A 21,306-nucleotide genomic window follows, 5' to 3' on the forward strand; every position below is an offset into this window, starting at 1 on the left:
CTACCAGGGAAATTGAATCAGTAATCAACAAGCTCCCAACAAACAAAAGCTCTGGACCAGATAGTTTTACAGGTGAATTTTACAAAACATTCAAAAAAGAATTATCACCTATTCTCCTCAAACTATTCCAAAAAATCCAGAAGGAGGGAAGGTTCCCAAACTCCTTTTACAAGGCCACTATTACCCTGATCCCAAAATCAGAGAAAGACATAACAAAAAAGAAAACTACAGGCCAATATCCCTAATGAACATAGATACAGAAATCCTCAAGAAAATATTAGCAAACAGAATTAAGCAATACATCAAAAAGATCATACACCATGAGCAAGTGGGATTCATCCCTGGTATGCAAGAGTGGCACAATATCCACTAATCAATTAATGTGATACACCACATTAACAAAATGAAAAATAAAAATCATATGATTATATCAATAGATGCGGAAAAAGCATTTGACAAAATCCAGCAGCCATTTATGATAAAAGCTCTTAAGAAAGTAGGAATAGAGAGACCATATCTCAACATAATAAAGGCCATATATCAGGGAGCACCGAAATACACCAAGCAACTACTAACAGAACTAAAGGGAGAAATTGACCAAAACACAATTATACTAGGGGACTTAAATACATCATTGACAGCTATGGATAGATCATCCAAACAGAAAATAAATAACGAAATAGTAGCCCTAAATGACACATTAGATGAAATGGACATAATTGACATTTATAGAGCACTTCATCCTAAAACATCAGACTATACATTCTTTTCTAGTGTACATGGAACATTCTCAAGGATAGACCATATATTGGGACATAAAATCAGACTCAACAAATTTAAGAAGATTGAAATCATACCATGCATATTCTCTGATCACAAGGCTTTGAAATTGGATATCAACTGTAAAAAGAAAGCGGGGTAAAAACACAAATACATGGAGATTAAACAACATACTTTTAAAGAAGGACTGGGTCAAAGAAGAAATTAGAGGAGAGATCAAAAGATACATAGAAACAAATGACAATGAAAATACATCCTACCAAAATTTTTGGGATGCAGCGAAAGCAGTTTTAAGAGGGAAATTTATCTCATTACAGGCCTATCTCAAGAAACAAGAAAACTCCCAAATAAATAACCTCATGTTACACCTTAAAGAACTAGAAAAAGAAGAACAAGTAAAACCCAAGGTCAGCAGAAGAAAGGAAATAACAAAAATTAGAGCAGAACTAAATGAAATAGAGAACAAAAGACAATAGAAAAAATTAATGTGACAAAGAGCTGGTTCTTTGAAAAGATTAACAAAATTGACAAACCCTTGGCTAGACTTACTAAGATAAAAGAGAGAAGACACTGATTAACAAAATCAGAAACGTAAAAGGGAAGTTATCACGGACACCACAGAAATACAAAGGATCATCCAAGAATACTATGAAGGACTATATGCCACCAAATTCAACAACCTAGAAGAAATGGACAAGTTCTTAGAAACATATAGCCTTCCAAGGCTGAACCATGAAGAACTGGAAAATCTAAACAGACCGATCACCAGTAAGAACATTGAATCAGTCATCCAAAACCTTCCCAAAAGCAAAAGTCCGGGACCAGATGGCTTCACTAGTGAATTCTACCAAACCTTCAAAGAGGATCTAATACCAATTCTGCACAAACTCTTCCAAAAATTGAAGAAGAGACAGTACTCCCTAACTCATTTTATGAGGCCAACATTACCCTGATACCAAAACCTGGTAAGGACAGCACAAAAAAAGAAAACTACAGACCAATATCTCTAATGAATACCGATGCAAAAATCCTAAATAAAATTCTAGCAAATCGAATACAACAATGCATTAAAAAGATTATTCATCACGACCAAGTGGGGTTCCTCCTAAGGGCACAAGGATGGTTCAACATACGAAAATCCATCAATGTGATACATCACATAAACAAAATAAAGGACAAAAATCATATGATTATATTAATTGATGCAGAAAAAGCATTTGACAAGATACAACATCCATTTATGATTAAAACACTTAATAAAATGGGTATAGAAGGAAAATACCTTAACATAATAAAGGCCATATATGACAAGCCCTCTGCTAATCTCATAATTAATGGAGAAAAACTGAAGCCCTTTGCTCTACGTTCAGGAACACGACAGGATGTCCCCTATCACCTCTGCTTTTCAACATAGTGTTGGAAGTCCTTGCCAGAGCAATCAGGCAAGAGAAAGAAATAAAAGGCATCCAAATTGGGAATGAAGAAGTTAAATTATCACTCTTTGCAGATGACATGATGCTATATATAGAAAACCCTAAAGACTCCACCAAAAAGCTATTAGAAACAATCAACGAATACAGTAAAGTTGGCTACAAAATCAACGCACAAAAGTCCATTGCCTTCCTATATACTAACAATGAAATCTCAGAAAAAGAAATACAAAAACCAATTCCTTTTGCAATTGCAGCAAAAAGAATAAAATACCTAGGAATAAACTTAACCAAGGATGTGAAAGACCTATATGCTGAAAACTATAAGACATTTTTGAAAGAAATTGAAGAAGACACAAAGAAATGGAAAGACATTCCGTGCTCATGGATTGGAAGAATCAACATAGTTAAAATGGCCATATTACCCAAAGCAATATACAGATTCAATGCAATCCCCATCAAAATCCCAATGGCATATTTTAAAGAAATAGAACAAAAATCATCAGATTTGTTTGGAACCACAAAAGACCCCGAATAGCCAAAGCAATCTTAAGGAAAAAGAACAATAATGGAGGTATCACACTTCCTGACTTTGGCTTGTACTACAGGGCTACAATAATCAAAACAGCATGGTATTGGCAGAAAAACAGACACATAGACCAATGGAATAGAATTGAGAACCCAGAAATAAAACCACATAAATATGGACAGATAATTTTTGACAAAGAAGCTAAAGACATACAATGGAGCAAAGACAGCCTCTTCAATAAATGGTGCTGGGAGAATTGGATAGCCACGTGCAAAAGAATGAAACTGGACTGCTATTTGTCACCATGTACCAAAGTTAATTCAAAATGGATCAAAGACTTAAGCATAAGACCTGACACAATAAACTGCATAGAAGAAAACATAGGTACTAAACTTATGGACCTTGGGTTCAAAGAGCATTTTATGAACTTGACTCCAAAGGCAATGGAAGTAAAAGCTAAAATAAACGAATGGGACTATATGAAACTTAAAAGCTTCTGCACAGCAAAAGAAACCATTGACAAAATAAAGAGGCCACCAACTGAATGGGAGAAGATTTTTGCAAACAGTGCCTCCGATAAGGGGCTAGTATCCAGAATATACAAGGAACTCATGCAACTCAACAACAAAAAACAAACAACCCAATTGAAAAATGGGCAGAGGACTTGAAGAGACATTTCTCCAAAGAGGACATACAAATGGCAAATAGACATATGAAAAATGCTCAACATCACTAATCATCAGAGAAATGCAAATCAAAACCACAATGAGATATCACCTCACCCCAGTCAGAATGGCTATCATCAACAAGACAAATAGTAACAAATGTTGGAGAGGCTGTGGAGAAAAGGAACCCTCATACACTGTTGGTGGGAATGCAGACTGGTGCAGCCGTTATGGAAGGCAGTGTGGAGGTTCCTCAAAGAATTACGAATAGAATTGCCATATGACCCAGCAATCCCTCTCCTGGGTATCTACCCAAAAATCTGAAAACATTTAGAGATAAAGACACGTGTGCTCCAATGTTCATTGCAGCTTTGTTTACCGTGGCCAAGACATGGAAACAACCAAAATGTCCTTCGATAGATGAATGGATAAAGAAGTTGTGGTATATATACACAATGGAATACTATTCGGCGGTAAGAAAAGATGATATAGGAACATTTGTGACAACATGGATGGATCTTGAGAGAGTAATGCTGAGCGAAATAAGTCAGACAGAAAAAGCAGAGGACCATGTGATTTCACTGATATGTGGTATATAAACCAAAAACAACAAAAGAACAAGACAAACAAATGAGAAACAGAAACTTATAGACACAGATAATAGTTTAGTGGTTGCCAGAGGGTAAGGGGGGTGGGGGGTGGGGGATGGGAGATGAGGGTAAGGGAAAAAAAAAAATGAAAAAAAATAAAGGCCATATATGATAAATCCACAGTTAACATCATACTCAATGGGGAAAGCTAAAACCATTCCCCTTAAGATCAGGAACAAGGCAAGGTTGCCCACTTTCTCCACTTCTATTCAACATAGTGCTGGAAGTTCTATCCACAGCAATCAGACAAGAAAAAGAAATAAAAGGCATCCAAATCAGTAAGAAGGAAGTAAAATTGTCATTATATGCAGATGACATGATACTACATATAGAGAACCCTAAAGACTTCACCAAAAAACCATTAGAGCTCATAGATGAATTTAGTAAAGTAGCAGGACACAAAGTTAATATTCAGAAATCAGTTGCATTTCTATATACCAATAATAAAATATTAGAAGGAGAAATTAAGGAAACAATCCCTTTTACAATTGCTTCAAAGACTATAAAATACCTAGGAATAAATTTAACCAAAGAAGTAAAAGATGTGTACTCAGAAATTTATAAGACACTGAAGAAAGAAATGAAAGAAGATACAAATAGATGGAAACACACACCATGCTCATGGATAGGAAGAATTAATATAGTTAAAATGTCCATACTGCCTAAGGCAATACACTCATTCAATGCAATTCCTATCAAACTACCAAGGATGTTTTTCACAGAAATAGAACATATAATCTTAAAATTTATATGGAGCCATAAAAGACCCCGGATAGCCTCAACAATCTTGAGAAATAAGAACAAAGTGGGAGGTATAACGATACCTGACATCAAATTATACTACAAGGCTACAGTAATCAAACAGCATGGTACTGGCATAAAAACAGACCCATAGATCAATGGAACAGAATAGAGAGCCCAGAATAAATCCATGCGCATATGGTCATTTAATCTACGACAATGGAAACAAAAATTTAAGGTGTGGTAAAGACAGTCTATTCAATAAATGGTGCTGGGAAATCTGGACAGACACATGGAAAAAAATGAAGCTGGACCACCTCCTTACACCACATACAAGAATAAATTCAAAGTGGATTAAAGACTTAAATGTAAGACCTGAAACCATAAAACTCCTAGAAGAAAATATAGGAAGAAACTTTACAGACATTACCCGGAGTAAGATTTTTACTGATGTATCTCCTCGGGCAGGGGAAGTAAGAGAAAAAATAAACATGTGGAATTACATCAAACTAAAAAGGTTTTTCACAGCAAAGGAAACCATCAATAAAACAAAAAGGGATCCCACCGAATGGGAGAAGGTATTTGCATATGACATATCCGATAAGGGGTAATATCCAAAACTTACAAAAAATTCACTCAACTCCAAAAAAAACAAACAACGCAATTAAAAATGGGCAGAGGATATGAAGAGACATTTTTCTAAAGAGGACACACAGATGGCAAACAGACATATGAAGAAATGGTCAACCTCACTAATCATTAGAGAAATGCAAATAAAAACCACAATAAGATGTCACCTCACCCCAGTCAAAATGGCTATCATCAATAAATCAACAAACAAGTGCTGGCAAGGATGTGGAGAAAAGGGAACCCTTGTGCACTGCTGGTGGGATTGTAGATTGGTGCAGCCACTATGGAAAACAGTATGGAGGTATCTCAAAAAACTGAAAATGGAACTACCTTATGACCCAGCAATTCCATTCCTAGGTATCTATCCGGAGAAATCCAAAACTTTAATTCGAAAAAATTTATGCACCCCTATGTTTACTGCAGCACTGTACACAATAGCTAAGACATGGAAACAACCGAAATGCCCATCGGTAGACAACTGAATTAAGAAACTGTGGTACATTTATACAATGGAGTATTATGCAGCCATAAAGAAGAAAGAAATCTTACCATTTGCAACAACATGGATGGACCTAGAGAACATTATGTTAAGTGAAATAAGTCAGACAGAGAAAGACAAATACCATATGATCTCACTTACATGTGGAATCTAAAGAAAAGAATAAATGAACGAACTAATCAGAAACAGTCTCAGAGACATAGAGGAAAAACTGAGGGTTGCTAGATGGGGGGCGGTGGGGATAAGGGAAAGGTGAGGGGATTAGAAAGCACAATTGTTAACCACAATATTGCCATGTGGATGCAAATGTCAATTTGGAGAATGTAATCAATAATGTTGTAAAGATTTTGTAGGGTATCTGATGGACACTTGTCTTATTAGGGAGACAACCTCAGGGATGATGTAGATGCCTGATCACTGCACTGTAAACCTGAAGCTGAAAAATAATGAATGTCAACTCTAATTATATATATATATATATATATATATATATATATATATATATACACACACATACATATATATATATATATATATATATATATACACACACATACATATATATATACATATACATATATTTACTAGAAGTGGAGTACAGCATTAGGAATAGCGACAGTGGAAACGTAATGGCTGTGTGCAATGTCAGAAGGGTAGTAGATTGGGGGAGGAGGGTTATCACTGTGTGAGGGATATAAATGATAAATGTCTAACTATTACATTGTTTTGCACACCTGAAACTAATAAAAACTAAATAAATAAATAAAAATAAATTTAAAACAAGAACTAAACAAAATGGAGGCAATAACCTACCAGATAAAGAGTTCAAAATGGTGCTTGTAAGGAATCTCAAGGAACACAGTGAGAACTCCAACAAAGAGATAGGAAACATAAATAAGGATATAAAAACCATAAAAAAGAACCAGTCAGAAGTGAAGAATACAATAACTGAAATGAAGAATGCACTAGAAGAAATCACCAGTGGACTAGAAGAAGAGAATCAAATAAGCAATTTGGAAAACAAGGTAGCAGAAAACACCCAATTGGAACAGCAAAAAGAAAAAAAAAATCAAGAAAAATGAGGCTAGTTTAAGAGACCTCTGGGACAACAACAAGTGTAAGAACATTCGCCTCATAGGAGTAACAGAAGGTGAAGAGAGAAAGCAAGGGATTGAGAAAGTATAAGAAGAAATAATAAATGGAAACTTTCCTAACCTGGCAAAGGAAATAGACATACAAGCCCAGGGAGCACAAAGAGTCTCAAACAAAATGAATTGAAAGAGGCCCACACCAAGACACATCATAATTAAAATGGAAAATGTTATCAACAAAGAGAGACTCCTAAAAACAGCAAGAGAAAGGCAACTAGTTACTTACAAGGGAGCTCCCATAAGATTGTCAGATGATTTCTCAGCAGAAACTTTGCAAGAAAAAAGGGATTGACATGAAATATCCAAAGTTATATATACCAAGACTACTCTACACAGGAAAGCTATTATTTAATATTGAAGGAGAGATAAAGAGCTTCTCAGACAGGAAATATCTGAAGCTGTTCATCACCAGACCAGTATTACAAGAAACGTTAAAGGGACTTCTTTAAGAAGAATGGGGATAAACAACATAAAGATGAACAATGACATGGCATTAATTATGTATCTATCAATTATCACTTTAAATGTAAATGGCTTAAATGCTACTATCAAAACTCACAGGGTAGCTGAATGGATAAGAAACAAGATCCATATATACTGTTTCCACACACCCACTTCAGATGGAGACACACACACACTGAAAGTAAAGGGATGGAAAAAGATATTTCATGTGAATAGAAACCAAACAGCTAGGGTAGTACCAACACTTACATCAGACAAAATAGACTTTAAAACAAAGGCTATAATAAGAGACAAAAACCACATGTTAGTCCTCAAAACAAGTCTCAATAAAGTTTAAAAGACTGAAATCATATCAGGCGTCTTCTATGACAACAATGGTATGAAACTGGAAATCAATCACAAGAAAAAACTGAAAAACAAACAAACACATGGAGACTAAATACCATGCTATTAAACAATGAATGGGTCAAGAATTAGATCAAGTAAAAAAAATCAAAAGATACCTTGAGACAAATGAAAATGAAAACACAACGACCCAAAATCTATGGGATACAGCAAAAGCAGTCCTATGAGGAAAATTCATAGCAATACAGGCCTAGAGTAAGAAACAAGAAAAATCTCAAATAAACAATCTAACTTTACACTTAAAGGAACTAGAAAAAGAACAGCAAACAAAGCCCTGAGTAAAAGGGAAAAAAATAATAAAGATCAGAGTGGAAATAAATGAAATGGAATCTAAACAAACAACACAAAAGATCAATGAAAGCAACAGCAGGTTCTTTGAAAAGATAAGCAAAACTGATACACCTTTAGCCAGACACATCAAGAAAAACAGAGAGGACACACATATATAAAATCAGATATGAAAAAGGAGAAGTCACAACTGACACCACAGAAATACAAAGAATTATGAGAAAATATTATGAACAATTATATGCTAACAAATTGGACAATCTGGAAGAAATGGGTAAATTAATAGAATCATATAATCTTCCAAGACTGAATCAAGAAGAAACAGAAAATCTGAACTGACCAATTATTATGAACAAAATCAAATCAGTAATCAAAAAACTCCTAACAAACAAAAGTCCTAGACCAGATGGCTTCACAGGTGAATTTTACAAAACATTCAAAGAAGACTTAACACCTATCCTTCTGAAACTAGTCCAAAAAATTCAGGAGGAGAGAAAGCTCCCAAGCTCATTTTACAAAGCTATCATTACCCTGATCCTAAAAACAGACAGACATTACAAAAACATAAAATTATAAGCTGACATCCCTGATGAACATAGATGTAAAAATCCTCAACAAAATATTAGCGAATCGAATACAGCAATACATAAAAAGGTCATATAGGGGCCAGCCGGGTGGCTCAGGCGGTTAGAGCTCCATGCTCCTACCTCCGAAGGCTGCCGGTTCAATTCCCATATGGGCCAGTGGGCTCTCAACCACAAGGTTTCCAGTTCAATTTCTCAAGTCCCGCGAGGGATGGTGGGCAGCACCCCCTGCAACTAAGATTGAACACGGCACCTTGAGCTGAGCTGCCGCTGAGCTCCCGGATGGCTCAGTTGGTTGGAGCGCATCCTCTCAACCACAAGGTTGCCAGTTCAACTCCCACAACGGATGGTGGGCTGCGCCCCCTGCAACTACCAACGGCAACTGGACCTGGAGCTGAGCTGCGCCCTCCACAACTAAGATTGAAAGGACAACAACTTGACTTGGAAAAAAGTCCTGGAAGTACACACTGTTCCCCAATAAAGTCCTGTACCCCTTCCCACCTCCAAAAAACAAAAACAAAAACAAAAAATCATATACCGTGATCAAGTGGGATTTATTCCTGGGATGCAAGGTTGGTTTAATATTCACAAATCAATTAATGTGATAGACCATGAAAAATAAAAATCATATGATCATATCAATAGATGCAGAAAAAGCATTTGATAGAATCCAGCATCCATTTATGATAAAAATTCTCAGCAAAATGTGATAGACGGAACATACATCAACATAATAAAGGCCATATATGACAAACACACAGCTAAGCTCATACTCAATGGGAAAAAGCTAAAAGCATTCTCCTTAAGATCAGGAACAAGACAAGATGCCCACTTTCACCACTTTTGTTCAACATAGTATTGGAAGTCCTAGCCGCAGCAATCAGACAAGAAAAAGAAATAAAAGGCATCCAAATTGGAAAAGAAATAGAACTGTCATTATTTGCAGATGGCATGATACTATATAGAGAGAACCTCAAAAATTCCACCAAAAAACTATTAGAACTGAAAAATGAATTCAGTAACGTGGCAGGATACAAAATTAATAATCAGAAATCATTTGCATTTTTATACACCAATAATGAACTGTCAGAAAGAAAAATTAAGAAACAATCCCACTTATAATGACATCAAAAAAATAATTAAATACATAGGAATAAATTTGACACAGGAGGTAAAAGACTTGTACTCAGAAAACTATAAGACACTGAACAAGAAATTGAAGAGCATACAAATAAATGGAAGCATATACTGTGCTCATGGATTGGAAGAATTAACATGATTAAAATGCCCATACTACCCAAAGCAATCTATAGATTCAATGCAATGTCTGTCAAAATACCAATGGCATTTTTCACCAAACTAGAATAAATAATCTTAAAATTTACATGGAACCACAAAAGATTCTGAACAGCCACAGCAATCTTGAGAAAGAACAACAAAATTGGAGATATCACGCTGCCTGATATCAAACTACACTTCAAGGCTAGTAATCAAAACAGCATGGTACTGGCATAAAAACAGACACACACTTCAATAGAACAGAACGAAAAGCCCAGAAATAAACCCACACCTATATGGTAATTTAATCTATGACAAAGGAGACAAGAACATACATGGGGTAATGACAGTCTATTCAATAAATGGTGTTGGGAAAACTGGACAGATACATGCAAAAAAATAAAACTGGACCACCTTCTTACACAATATACAAATGTAAACTCAAAATGAATTAAAGACTTAAATGTAAGACCCGAAACCATAAAACTCCTTGAAGAAAACATAGGCAGTAAACTCTGATATTGCCCTTAGTGGTATTTTTTCTGGTGTATATTCTTGTGAAAGGGAAACAAAAGAAAAAATAAACAAATGGGACTACATCAAACTAAAAAGTTTTTGCACAGCAAAGGAAACTATCAACAAAATGAAAAGACATTCTACTGAATGGTAGAAGATATTTGCCAATGATACATCTGATAAGGGGTTAATATCCATAATAAATTAAAAACGCATACAACTCAACACCAAGAAAACAAAAAATCTAATTAAAAAACGGGCAAAAAATCTGAACAGACATTTCCCTATGGAAGACATACAGATGGCCGATAGACATATGAAAAGATGCTCAACATCACTAATCATCAGAGAAATGCAAACCAAAAACCACAATGAGATATCACCTCACACCTGTCAGGATCACTGTGATCAAAAAGTGAACAAACAAGTGTTGGCAAAGATGTGGTGAAAAAGGAACCCTCATACACGGTTGGTGTGATTGCAAATTGGTGCAGCCACTACATAAAACGTTTTGGAGGTTCCTTAAAACATTAAAAATAGAACTACTTGGGATCCAAACCAAAATGCCAGCATGACGTGAGCCTCTGTAAAGCTCCGGTGGAATTTACAAATAATCGAACAACAATAACTCCACAAAGGACTCCCTGCACAGCAGACAGGCAAGACGCAGAGGCCCACTACTGAATTCACCTAAAGGTGGGGGAATCGCGCGAGAGGGGGAGGTGGGAAGGGAGAAGTGCGGAGACGGAGCTGCGCGGGCAAAGGATGCAGACCTAGCTCAGTGCTCCTAGCTCGGTGCTTCCCGGAACTACCGCAGCTGCGGGAGAGGGAAGAACTCAGACTGCTAGGCTCCACTTATGGCCCATAGGGCTGAGGGGGCAGCATATAACCCGGCTGAACCCAACATACACAGCAGAGACCTCGGAGAAAAGACTGAGGGAAGAAGGCTGAAAACGGTGGTATAAGCCCTCACTGCAAAGAAGAGAATGGAAACCTTAGGCACTGAGACTGGCCGCCCACTCCCTACCCTCCCAGAGCTCGACCCACCCCCACCTGCCTGGTGCTAGAAGCGGAACTCTAGCAGTGTCAGATAAAAAGAACAGAATATTTGCTGTTCTGAGAACTGTGGACCGCAGACACAGGTTCGCAGCCCAACTAGTTCGGGCAAAGCGGAGGGAGCTGTGGAAGCAGGATCAGCTGTGGTGGTGCTCGCTGCCATTGCTCTGGACCACCTCTCACAAGTCACTCAGCCCCTGGCCCCACCTATCTGGGTGGATCCCTGCAGGAGTAAACAGAAGTGCTGAAACATACGGGCTCTCTATCGGGTGCAGGAAGAGCTTTGGAACTTCAAAAGCTCTCCGCATACCCACACGGACACTGCGCCCTGTGACCCAGGCGAACTATTAACAGAGGAGAAGCCTATCTCCCACGGAATCCCCCCATTGTGTGAGAAGCTGGAATAGTGCAGAGAAAATATAGCAGTACCGTGTGAGAGAGAAAAAAAAGGCTGCAGTCGGAGAGAAAATAAAACATTCTACCAACAAGTACTGGAAAACAAAAGAAAGACCTCTTCCTATCAACCTGTTGCAGAAGCCACTCCTGTAGATGTCTAGGAAGAGAAATAATAAATCAGTAATTGCCATGAATAACCAAGGCAACAAGACAGCTCAGAAAGAAAGTGAAAAGTCTCCAGAAAAGGAACTTAAAGATATGGAAATATGTGACTTAAATGACAGAGAATTCAAGATTGCAGTTCTGAAAAAACTCAACGAGATGCAAGAAAACACAGAAAGGCAGTTTAATGAACTCAGAAACACAATCAAAGAACAACATGAGCACTTTACGAAAGAGATTGAAATTTTACAAAAGAACCAAACAGAATTTCTGGAGATTAAGAACTCAATAGAAGAACTTAAGAGTGAAATAACCAGCTTAGGTAGTAGAGTTGACCAGATGGAGGAAAGAATCAGTGACATCGAAGATAGAAACCTGCAAATTACACAACTGGAAAAAGAAAGAGACTAGAGAATTAAAAGAAATGAAAGAACTCTATAAGAACTTTCTGACTCCATCAGAAAGAGCAATATAAGAATCATGGATACCAGAAAGAGAAGAAAGAGAGAAGGGAATAGAGAATATATTCAAACAAATTGTTGATGAGACCTTCCCAAACTTGTGGACAGAACTGGATCCTGGAATCCAAGAAGCAAATAGAACACCTAATTACCTCAATCCCAACAGGCCTTCTCCAAGGCACATTGTATTGAAGCTGTCTAAAATCAACGACAAAGAAAGAATTCTCAATGCAGCCAGGGAAAAAAAGACAGTACCCTACAAAGAAAAACCCATTAGATTATCATCATATTTTTCAGCAGAAACTCTACAAGCCAGGAGGGAGTGGAACCAAATATTCAAACTATTGAAAGAGAGAAATTATGAGCCAAGAATAATATATCCAGCAAAGATATCCTTTAGATATGAAGGAGGAATAAAGACCTTTCCAGACATACAGAAGCTGAGGGAATTTTCTAATACACGACCTGCACTACAAGAAATACTAAAGGAGGCTATTCGACCACCATCAACAGGGATACTTTCTGGCAACCAAAACATAAAAAGGGTGAGAGTAAAGGCCTGAACCGGAATATGGGAATGGAGAAAGTAAGCGTGCTGAAGAAAATGAAATACTATAAATATCAAACTTTCTTTTACATAAACTTAAGGGTAACCACTAAAAAAAAAAATCCAGAACTGAAATATATACTAAATACAAGAAGAAACAGGGAAACATCATAGAATACCACCACACAGAAATAATAGACAAGAACAAAAAGACAAAGAAACAATGGAGACACAGCCTTACCAGAAAACTAAAGATAGAATGACAGGAAATCGTCACCTATCAATAATCACCCTAAATGTAAATGGACTGAACTCACCAATAAAAAGGCACAGAGTAGCAGATTGGATCAAAAAAATAAACCCAACCATATGCTGTCTCCAAGAGACACATCTCAGCTACAAGGACAAGCATAGACTCAAAGTGAAAGGGTGGAAATTGACACTCCAAGCAAATGGTACCCAGAGAAAATCAGGTGTAGCCATAATGATATCAGATGAAACAGACTTCGGGGTGAAAAAAATAACAAGAGACAAAGATGGACATTTCATAATGGTGAAGGGGACTGTACAACAAGAAGACATAACAGTCATCAATATTTATGCCCCCAATCAGGGAGCACCGAAATACACCAAGCAACTACTAACAGAACTAAAGGGAGAAATTGACCAAAACACAATTGTACTAGGGGACTTAAATACATCATTGACAGCTATGGATAGATCATCCAAACAGAAAATAAATAACGAAATGGCAGCCCTAAATGACACATTAGATGAAATGAACATAACTGACATATATAGAGCACTTCATCCTAAAACATCAGACTGCATATTCTTTTCTAGTGTACATGGAACATTCTCAAGGATAGACCATAAAATCAGCCTCAGCAAATTTAAGAAGATTGAAATCATACCAAGCATATTCTCTGATCACAAGGTTTTGAAATTGGATATCAACTGCAAAAAGAAAGCAGGAAAAAACACAAATATATGGAGATTAAACAACATGCTTTTAAAGAACGAATGGGTCAAAGAAGAAATTAGAGGAGAGATAAAAAGATACATAGAAACAAATGACAATGAAAATATATCCTACCAAAATTTTTGGGATGCAGTGAAAGCAGTTTTAAGAGGGAAATTTATATCATTACAGGCCTATCTCAAGAAACAAGAAAAATCCCAAATAAATAACATCAAGTTACACCGTAAAGAACTAGAAAAAGAAGAACAAGCGAAACCCAAGGTCAGCAGAAGTATGGAAATAACAAAAATCAGAGCATAACTAAATGAAATAGAGAATAAAAAGACAATAGAAAAAATTAATGTGACAAAGAGCTGGTTCTTTGGAAAGATTAACAAAATTGACAAACCCCTGGCTAGACTCACTAAGATTAAAAGAGAGAAGACACTAATTAACAAAATCAGAAATGAAAAAGAGGAAGTTATCACGGACACCACAGAAATACAAAGGATCATTCAAGAATACTATGCAGGACTATATGCCACCAAATTCAATAACCTAGAAGAAATGGAAAAGTTCTTAGAAAAATATAGCCTTCCAAGGCTGAACCATGAAGAACTGGAAAATCTAAACAGACAGATCACCAGTAACGATGGTTCAACATCCGCAAATCCATCAATGTGATAAATCACATAAACAAAATAAAGGACAAAAATCATATGAGTACATCAATTGATGCAGAAAAAGTATTTGACAACATGCAACATCCATTTATGATTAAAACACTTAATAAAATAGGTATAGAAGGAAAATACCTTAACATAATAAAGGCCATATATGACAAGCCCTCAGCTAATCTCATAATTAATGGTGAAAAACTGAAGCCCTTTGCTCTACGTTCAGGAACACGACAGGGCTGTCCTCTATCACCTCTGCTTTTCAACATAGTGTTGGAAGTCCTTGCCAGAACAATCAGGCAAGAGAAAGAAATAAAAGGCATCCAAGTTGGGAATGAAGAAGTTAAATTATCACTCTTTGCAGACGACATGATGCTATATATAGTAAATCCTAAAGACTACACCAAAAAGCTATTAGAAACAATCAACGAATACAGTAAAGTTGCTGGCTACAAATTCAACGTACAAAAGTCCATTGCTTTCCTATATACTAACAATGAAATCTCAGAAAAAGAAATACAAAAAACAATTCCATTTGCAATTGCAGCAAAAAGAATAAAATACCTAGGAATAAACTTAACCAAGGATGTGAAAGACCTATATGCTGAAAACTATAAGACTTTTTTGAAAGAAATTGAAGAAGACACAAAGAAATGGAAAGACATTCCGTGCTCATGGATTGGAAGAATCAACATAGTTAAAATGGCCATATTACCCAAAGCAATATACAGATTCAATGCAATCCCCATCAAAATCCCAATGGCATTTTTTAAAGAAATAGGACAAAAAAATCATCAATTTGTTTGCAACCACAAAAGACCCCGAATAGCCAAAGCAATCTTAAGAAAAAAGAACAATACTGGAGGTATCACACTCCCTGACTTTAGCTTGTACTACAGGGCTACAATAATCAAAACAGCATGGTTTTGGCAGAAAAACAGACACATAGACCAATGGAATAGAATTGAGCACCCAGAAATAAAACCACATAAATATGGACAGATAATTTTTGACAAAGAAGCTAAAAACATACAATGGAGCAAAGACAGCCTCTTCAATAAGTGGTGCTGGGAGAATTGGATAGCCACGTGCAAAAGAATGAAACTGGACTGCTATTGTCACCATGTACCAAAGTTAATTCAAAATGGATCAAAGACTTAAGCATAAGACCTGACACAATAAACTGCATAGAAGAAAACATAGGTACTAAACTTATGGACCTTGGGTTCAAAGAGCATTTTATGAATTTGACTCTAAAGGCAATGGAAGTAAAAGCGATAATAAATGAATGGGACTATATGAAACTTAAAAGCTTCTGCACAGCAAAAGAAACCATCAACAAAATAAAGAGGCAACCAACTGAATGGGAGAAGATTTTTGCAAACAGTGCCTCCGATAGGGGCTAATATCCAAAATATACAAGGAACTCATGCAACTCAACAACAAAAAACAAACAACCCAATTGAAAAGTGGGCAGAGGACCTGAAGAGACATTTCTCCAAAGAGGACATACAAATGGCAAATAGACATATGAAAAAATGCTCAACATCACTAATCATCAGAGAAATGCAAATCAAAACCACAATGAGATATCACCTCACCCCAGTCAGAATGGCTATCATCAACAAGACAAATAGTAACAAGTGTTGGAGAGGCTGTGGAGAAAAAGGAACCCTCATACACTGTTGGTGGAATGCAGACTGGTGCAGCCATTATGGAAGGCAGTGTGGAGGTTCCTCAAAAACTTACGAATAGAATTACCATATGACCCAGCAATCCCTCTCCTGGGTATCTACCCAAAAATCTGAAAACATTTATAGATAAAGACACGTGTGCTCCAATGTTCATTGCAGCTTTGTTTACGGTGGCCAAGACATGGAAACAACCAAAATGTCCTTCGATAGATGAATGGATAAAGAAGTTGTGGTATATATACACAGTGGAATACTATTCGGCGGTAAGAAAAGATGATATAGGAACATTTGTGACAACATGGATGGATCTTGAGAGTGTAATGCTGAGCGAAATAAATCAGACAGAAAAAGCAAAGAACCATGTCATTTCACTGATATGTGGTATATAAACCAAAAACAACAAAAGAACAAGACAAACACATGAGAAACATAAACTCATAGACACAGACAATAGTTTAGTGGTTACCAGAGGGTAAGGGGGGTGGAGGGTGGGAGATGAGGGTAAGGGGGATCAAATATATGGTGATGGAAGGAGAACTGACTCTGGGTGGTGAACACACAATGGGATTTATAGATGATGTAATACAGAATTGTACACCTGAAATCTATGTAATGTCACTAACAATTGTCACCCAATAAATTTTAAAAAAGTAAAACTGCTTTATGACCGAGCAAATCCAGTTCTGGGTATTTATCTGAAGAAATCCAAAACATTAATTCAAAAAGATACATGCACCCCTATGTTCATTGAAGCACTATTTATAATAGCCAAGATATGGAATCAACCCAAGTGCCCATCAATGTATGTTTGGAAAAAGAAGAGGTGGTACGTGTATACAAAGGAATACTACTGAGCCACAAAAAAGAATGAAATCTTATCATTTGCAACAACATGGACGCACCTAGAGGGTATCATGCTAAGTAAAATAAGTCCGACAGAGAAAGACAAATACTATATGATCTCACTTATATGTGGAATATAAAGAACAAAATAAACAAACAAACAAAATAGAAACAGATTCATAGATACAAAGAACAAACTGACGGTTGCCAGAGGGAAGCTAGATGAAAAAGGTGGAAGGATTTAGAAATACCAATTGGTAATTACAAAATAGTCATGGAGATGTAAAGTACAGCATAGAGAATATAGTCAATAATGTCTAAACAAAAATATATCATGCCATGCCAAGGGTGTACTACACCAATCGGAGGTTCATTGTGTAAATTACATAAATGTGCAACCACAATGCTGTACATCTGAAACTAATATAAATAATAGTGAATGTCAACTGTAACTGAAAAAAAATAATTTTTAAAAAAGAACCAAAGGCTAACCACAGACTGATGCTCCATTGGCATAGCTTTTAGTCTTACAAGTCCTGAGAATGCTGACTCAAGCTACTGGGGTACCGGACTTGAGAACAATTTAGGCAGGTACTGCTGTTGGGTCTGTTGGGCTCCCAGTCCCTACTAGCACTGACATCATAGCCTTCTTTCCCAATGTGAGCTCCCAGGACATCCCCTCCTCTACTCCTGGGAAGTTCTACTTCAGTTCTCGAAGCCACCTTGCTCCTGGATAATGGTAGTACTTTATCTCTGACCCAAAGAAGTTCTACCCTGAGCTGCAGACTGCTCTGTCATGAGCCTGCAACTGCTCTCATACCATACGTAGACCTCTCAATGTTTCCTGGCACCATAGCTGTCTCCTCTCACCTTATGTGTTCACCTAAATCAGGATTTCTTGGTCAGGGGCCCATGAATGTGCTTCAAAAGATCTATGAATCTCTGGAATTGTATCCAAAATTGTATATATGTGCACACATATAAAAATATTTTTATGAAGATAAGGTTTATAGCTTTCAAAAAGAAATCCTTTCAGAAACAGTGCATCAGACCTTGGTAACAAATGCCTTCTGAAATGCAACCCAACACAGGGAAAAAGGAAGCATATGACTTTCAAATCTTGCTACACCTGCCTAACCAAATTCATAGGGTGGTCATGATCTTAGATTCAGGATCTTAGAGGGAAAAGCCTAGAAGTGATTGTTAATCTGCAACTATTATTATGATTCCTTTCCCTTGCTGATTAAAACTACCCACTGCAGTGTCTTGCCAGTTATTAAACTCACCTATCTCCATTTCTATGAAAGCTGCTTCATCTGGTAGGGCACGAGGAATCACTCCAGGGTCACTAAAGCTGGTCCTCAACAGTGTAGCCATGGAGAAAAGGAAGAGCATGGCAGCAAACACAGGGATGGCAGGAGACAGCTGGACAGCCAGGTAGCGGCATCTGAAAAAAGCAGGCAATTGAATATTTAGTTATACCTACCCTATGCTGACCTTGAATCATTACCAGTATGTCAATCTGATCTCCACGACAAAATCATCAGTACACTGGGGGCAAGGACCACGCATTTTACTTCGGTTGAATAACCCAAAACTCCTAACACACGGTTCTGTACATAGTAGGGACTCAACAAATAAATGATTGATACCACCTATAACATACAGAAGACAGTTTCAAGGGATCTCTTACCCCCAAGCCCAGTCCCTCTTGTCAGCCTGCCAGGAGCCGCATTTCCCCTGTGCCTCAGGAACGGTCAGGGAAGCAACTGAGCCAGAACTTGCAAGTACCACAAGCTGCTTTCATTCTAGTAATGTCTACAGCTTTTCGTATCCACTGGGAATGTCAGGAGCTTTTCATACCCATTCATCTGGATCTGGCATTAGGCCTGAGCTACAGGAGGAGGAAGAAAAGATGAGGACTAGTCATGAAGTAGGGTCCCAGTGTCAGACAGAAAGTATGTCCAGTGTGCTTCTAGGCCAATGAAAATCTTCAAGGCTGCCAATTGACTTTGCAACATCCATTCCTCTGCTCTCAATTAGCTCAGCTAGTAGGTGACTAGTGACTATAAGGAAATAAGAAAATTGTATCTCCTAAGTACCCCTTTCCAACATCATGTTTGCTTCTCTCTCTCCTCATAATTCACCTGGAAGGCCATTCCTCTTCCTGTTTGGATAGCCCCAGTCCTACTCATCTTTCAGGTCCCAGAGACATCAATGCCATCATTGTCATCATCACAACCATAATTTATTGAGCACTCACCATATGCCAAGCACTGCACTAAGCTCTTCTCATGCTTCATCTCATCCAACTCTCACACTAAATCTATGAGGCAGAGTCTACTATACCCACTTGATAGATGAAAATCTGGGATTGAGAGAGGTCTTGCCTCCTCCAAAATGCCTATCCTAAACTGCATTAATCTCTCCCTTCTCTGCCCCTGTCATCCTCACTGCTAGAGCCTTGTATTGTTTCCTAGTTGTTTTTCACTATGTTAACCTCATCTCCCCCCAACTGGACTTCATAAGAGCAAGAAACTTGTCTTTTTGGAGCAGGAATGCTTGTATTTGAATTCTGGCTCTACTGGTTCTTTGTTGGAAAACTTAGTTAACTTTGGTCTCTTTATCTGTGAAATGAGAATAATAGTATTTCATGGGATCATTGTATGGATCAAATGCATGGATATAAATAATGTGCTTAGAACTGCACTTGACACACAGCAAATGTTAAATAAATGTCAGCTATTAACATTATCTTCATGGTTTTCTATCTCCCAGAGCTTAAGACAATGGGGATAAAGAAGCTATCAACAAATACTTGTTGAGTCTAACTGAATTTCAAACCAAATAGGAATATGTGATGAGAATTATCACTGACCTATTTTTATTCTCCTCTTCCTGAGGCACATTTTCTCCTTCAACACAGAGATCTTTTCTTGCATTCAGACTATAAGTGGATGAGCAAGGGCCAGAAGGAGAGCAGAAAAAAGTAAGCTAAGGAAGAAAAAGGCTTACCTCATGGGCATGGGGATCAAGCAAACCTTTAACCTGGGTTCTACATTCACTGCAGTTTTATTTTTATTTTTAACTTTTATTTATTTAAGTGTGTTTTTCCAGGACCCATCAGCTCCAAGTCAAGTAGTTGTTTCAGTCTAGTTGTGGAGGGCGCAGCTCACAGTGGCCCATGAGGGGATCGAACCGGCAACCTTGTTAAGAGCACCACGCTCTAACCAACTGAGCTAACCGGCCGCCCCCTCGCTGCAGTTTTAGAACAATCCCTATGAGATCCTCCCCTGAGTCCCCACCCCACACACAACTGATGGCGATGCAAATCAACTGTAATATTAGGCTGAACCATCTGTCATGAACGTGAACATATGTAGTGAACTTGCAAAATGATTTTTGTGGCTTTTTTTTTTTGCTTGTCTGCTTGTATGTTTTAACAAAACCCTTGGTCTTAGCCTGCTTTTGTATGATTTACTTCCTTCTCCTAAACACCAAGGGCAGGGAAACCATTTGGAGAACTAAAGATCTGGCTGAGTTTACGGTAATTAAGGTCCTTGTGTGGATTACCCTCTTTTCCATTGTTCCCCTTCACTGGTACACATAATCAAGAAGTGAATTCAGAAACGAAAGTCACCTTCACTTATCAGGGACCCAAAGGCCACAGGAGAAACACGAGGCTCCATTTCATAAACAAGTGAAGTTACCACACTAACAGAAAACAGAACAAAGAAGTGATGTCTCCAGGACTCAAACTGCACCGATGTGTAGTCTCCAATCAAAAGCCTTAGAAAAATTAGAGCCATCTGACTAGACACCAAAGGGAGTTTAAATTGTTTTATTATGGGGAAAAGATACAGAGAGAGTTGAACAACCACACACACGCACACACACAATT

The 21,306-nt window shown here is 37.5% G+C and overlaps 1 protein-coding gene across 2 annotated transcripts in view; it reads right to left on the reverse strand.

The window, feature by feature from the left end:
- The window catches only part of ZDHHC9 (zDHHC palmitoyltransferase 9), a 57,178-nt gene that overhangs the window by 25,685 nt on the left and 10,187 nt on the right, over nucleotides 1–21,306 (reverse strand). For both annotated transcript variants that reach the window (XM_019717012.2, XM_074323204.1), the window contains one exon: nucleotides 18,692–18,852. In XM_019717012.2, the coding sequence (XP_019572571.1) occupies nucleotides 18,692–18,852 (161 nt within the window). The remainder of the gene's footprint in view (nucleotides 1–18,691; nucleotides 18,853–21,306) is intronic.

This window comes from Rhinolophus sinicus, chromosome X, assembly GCF_036562045.2.
Source record: "Rhinolophus sinicus isolate RSC01 chromosome X, ASM3656204v1, whole genome shotgun sequence".
In the NCBI taxonomy this organism is placed as follows: Eukaryota; Metazoa; Chordata; class Mammalia; order Chiroptera; family Rhinolophidae; genus Rhinolophus; species Rhinolophus sinicus.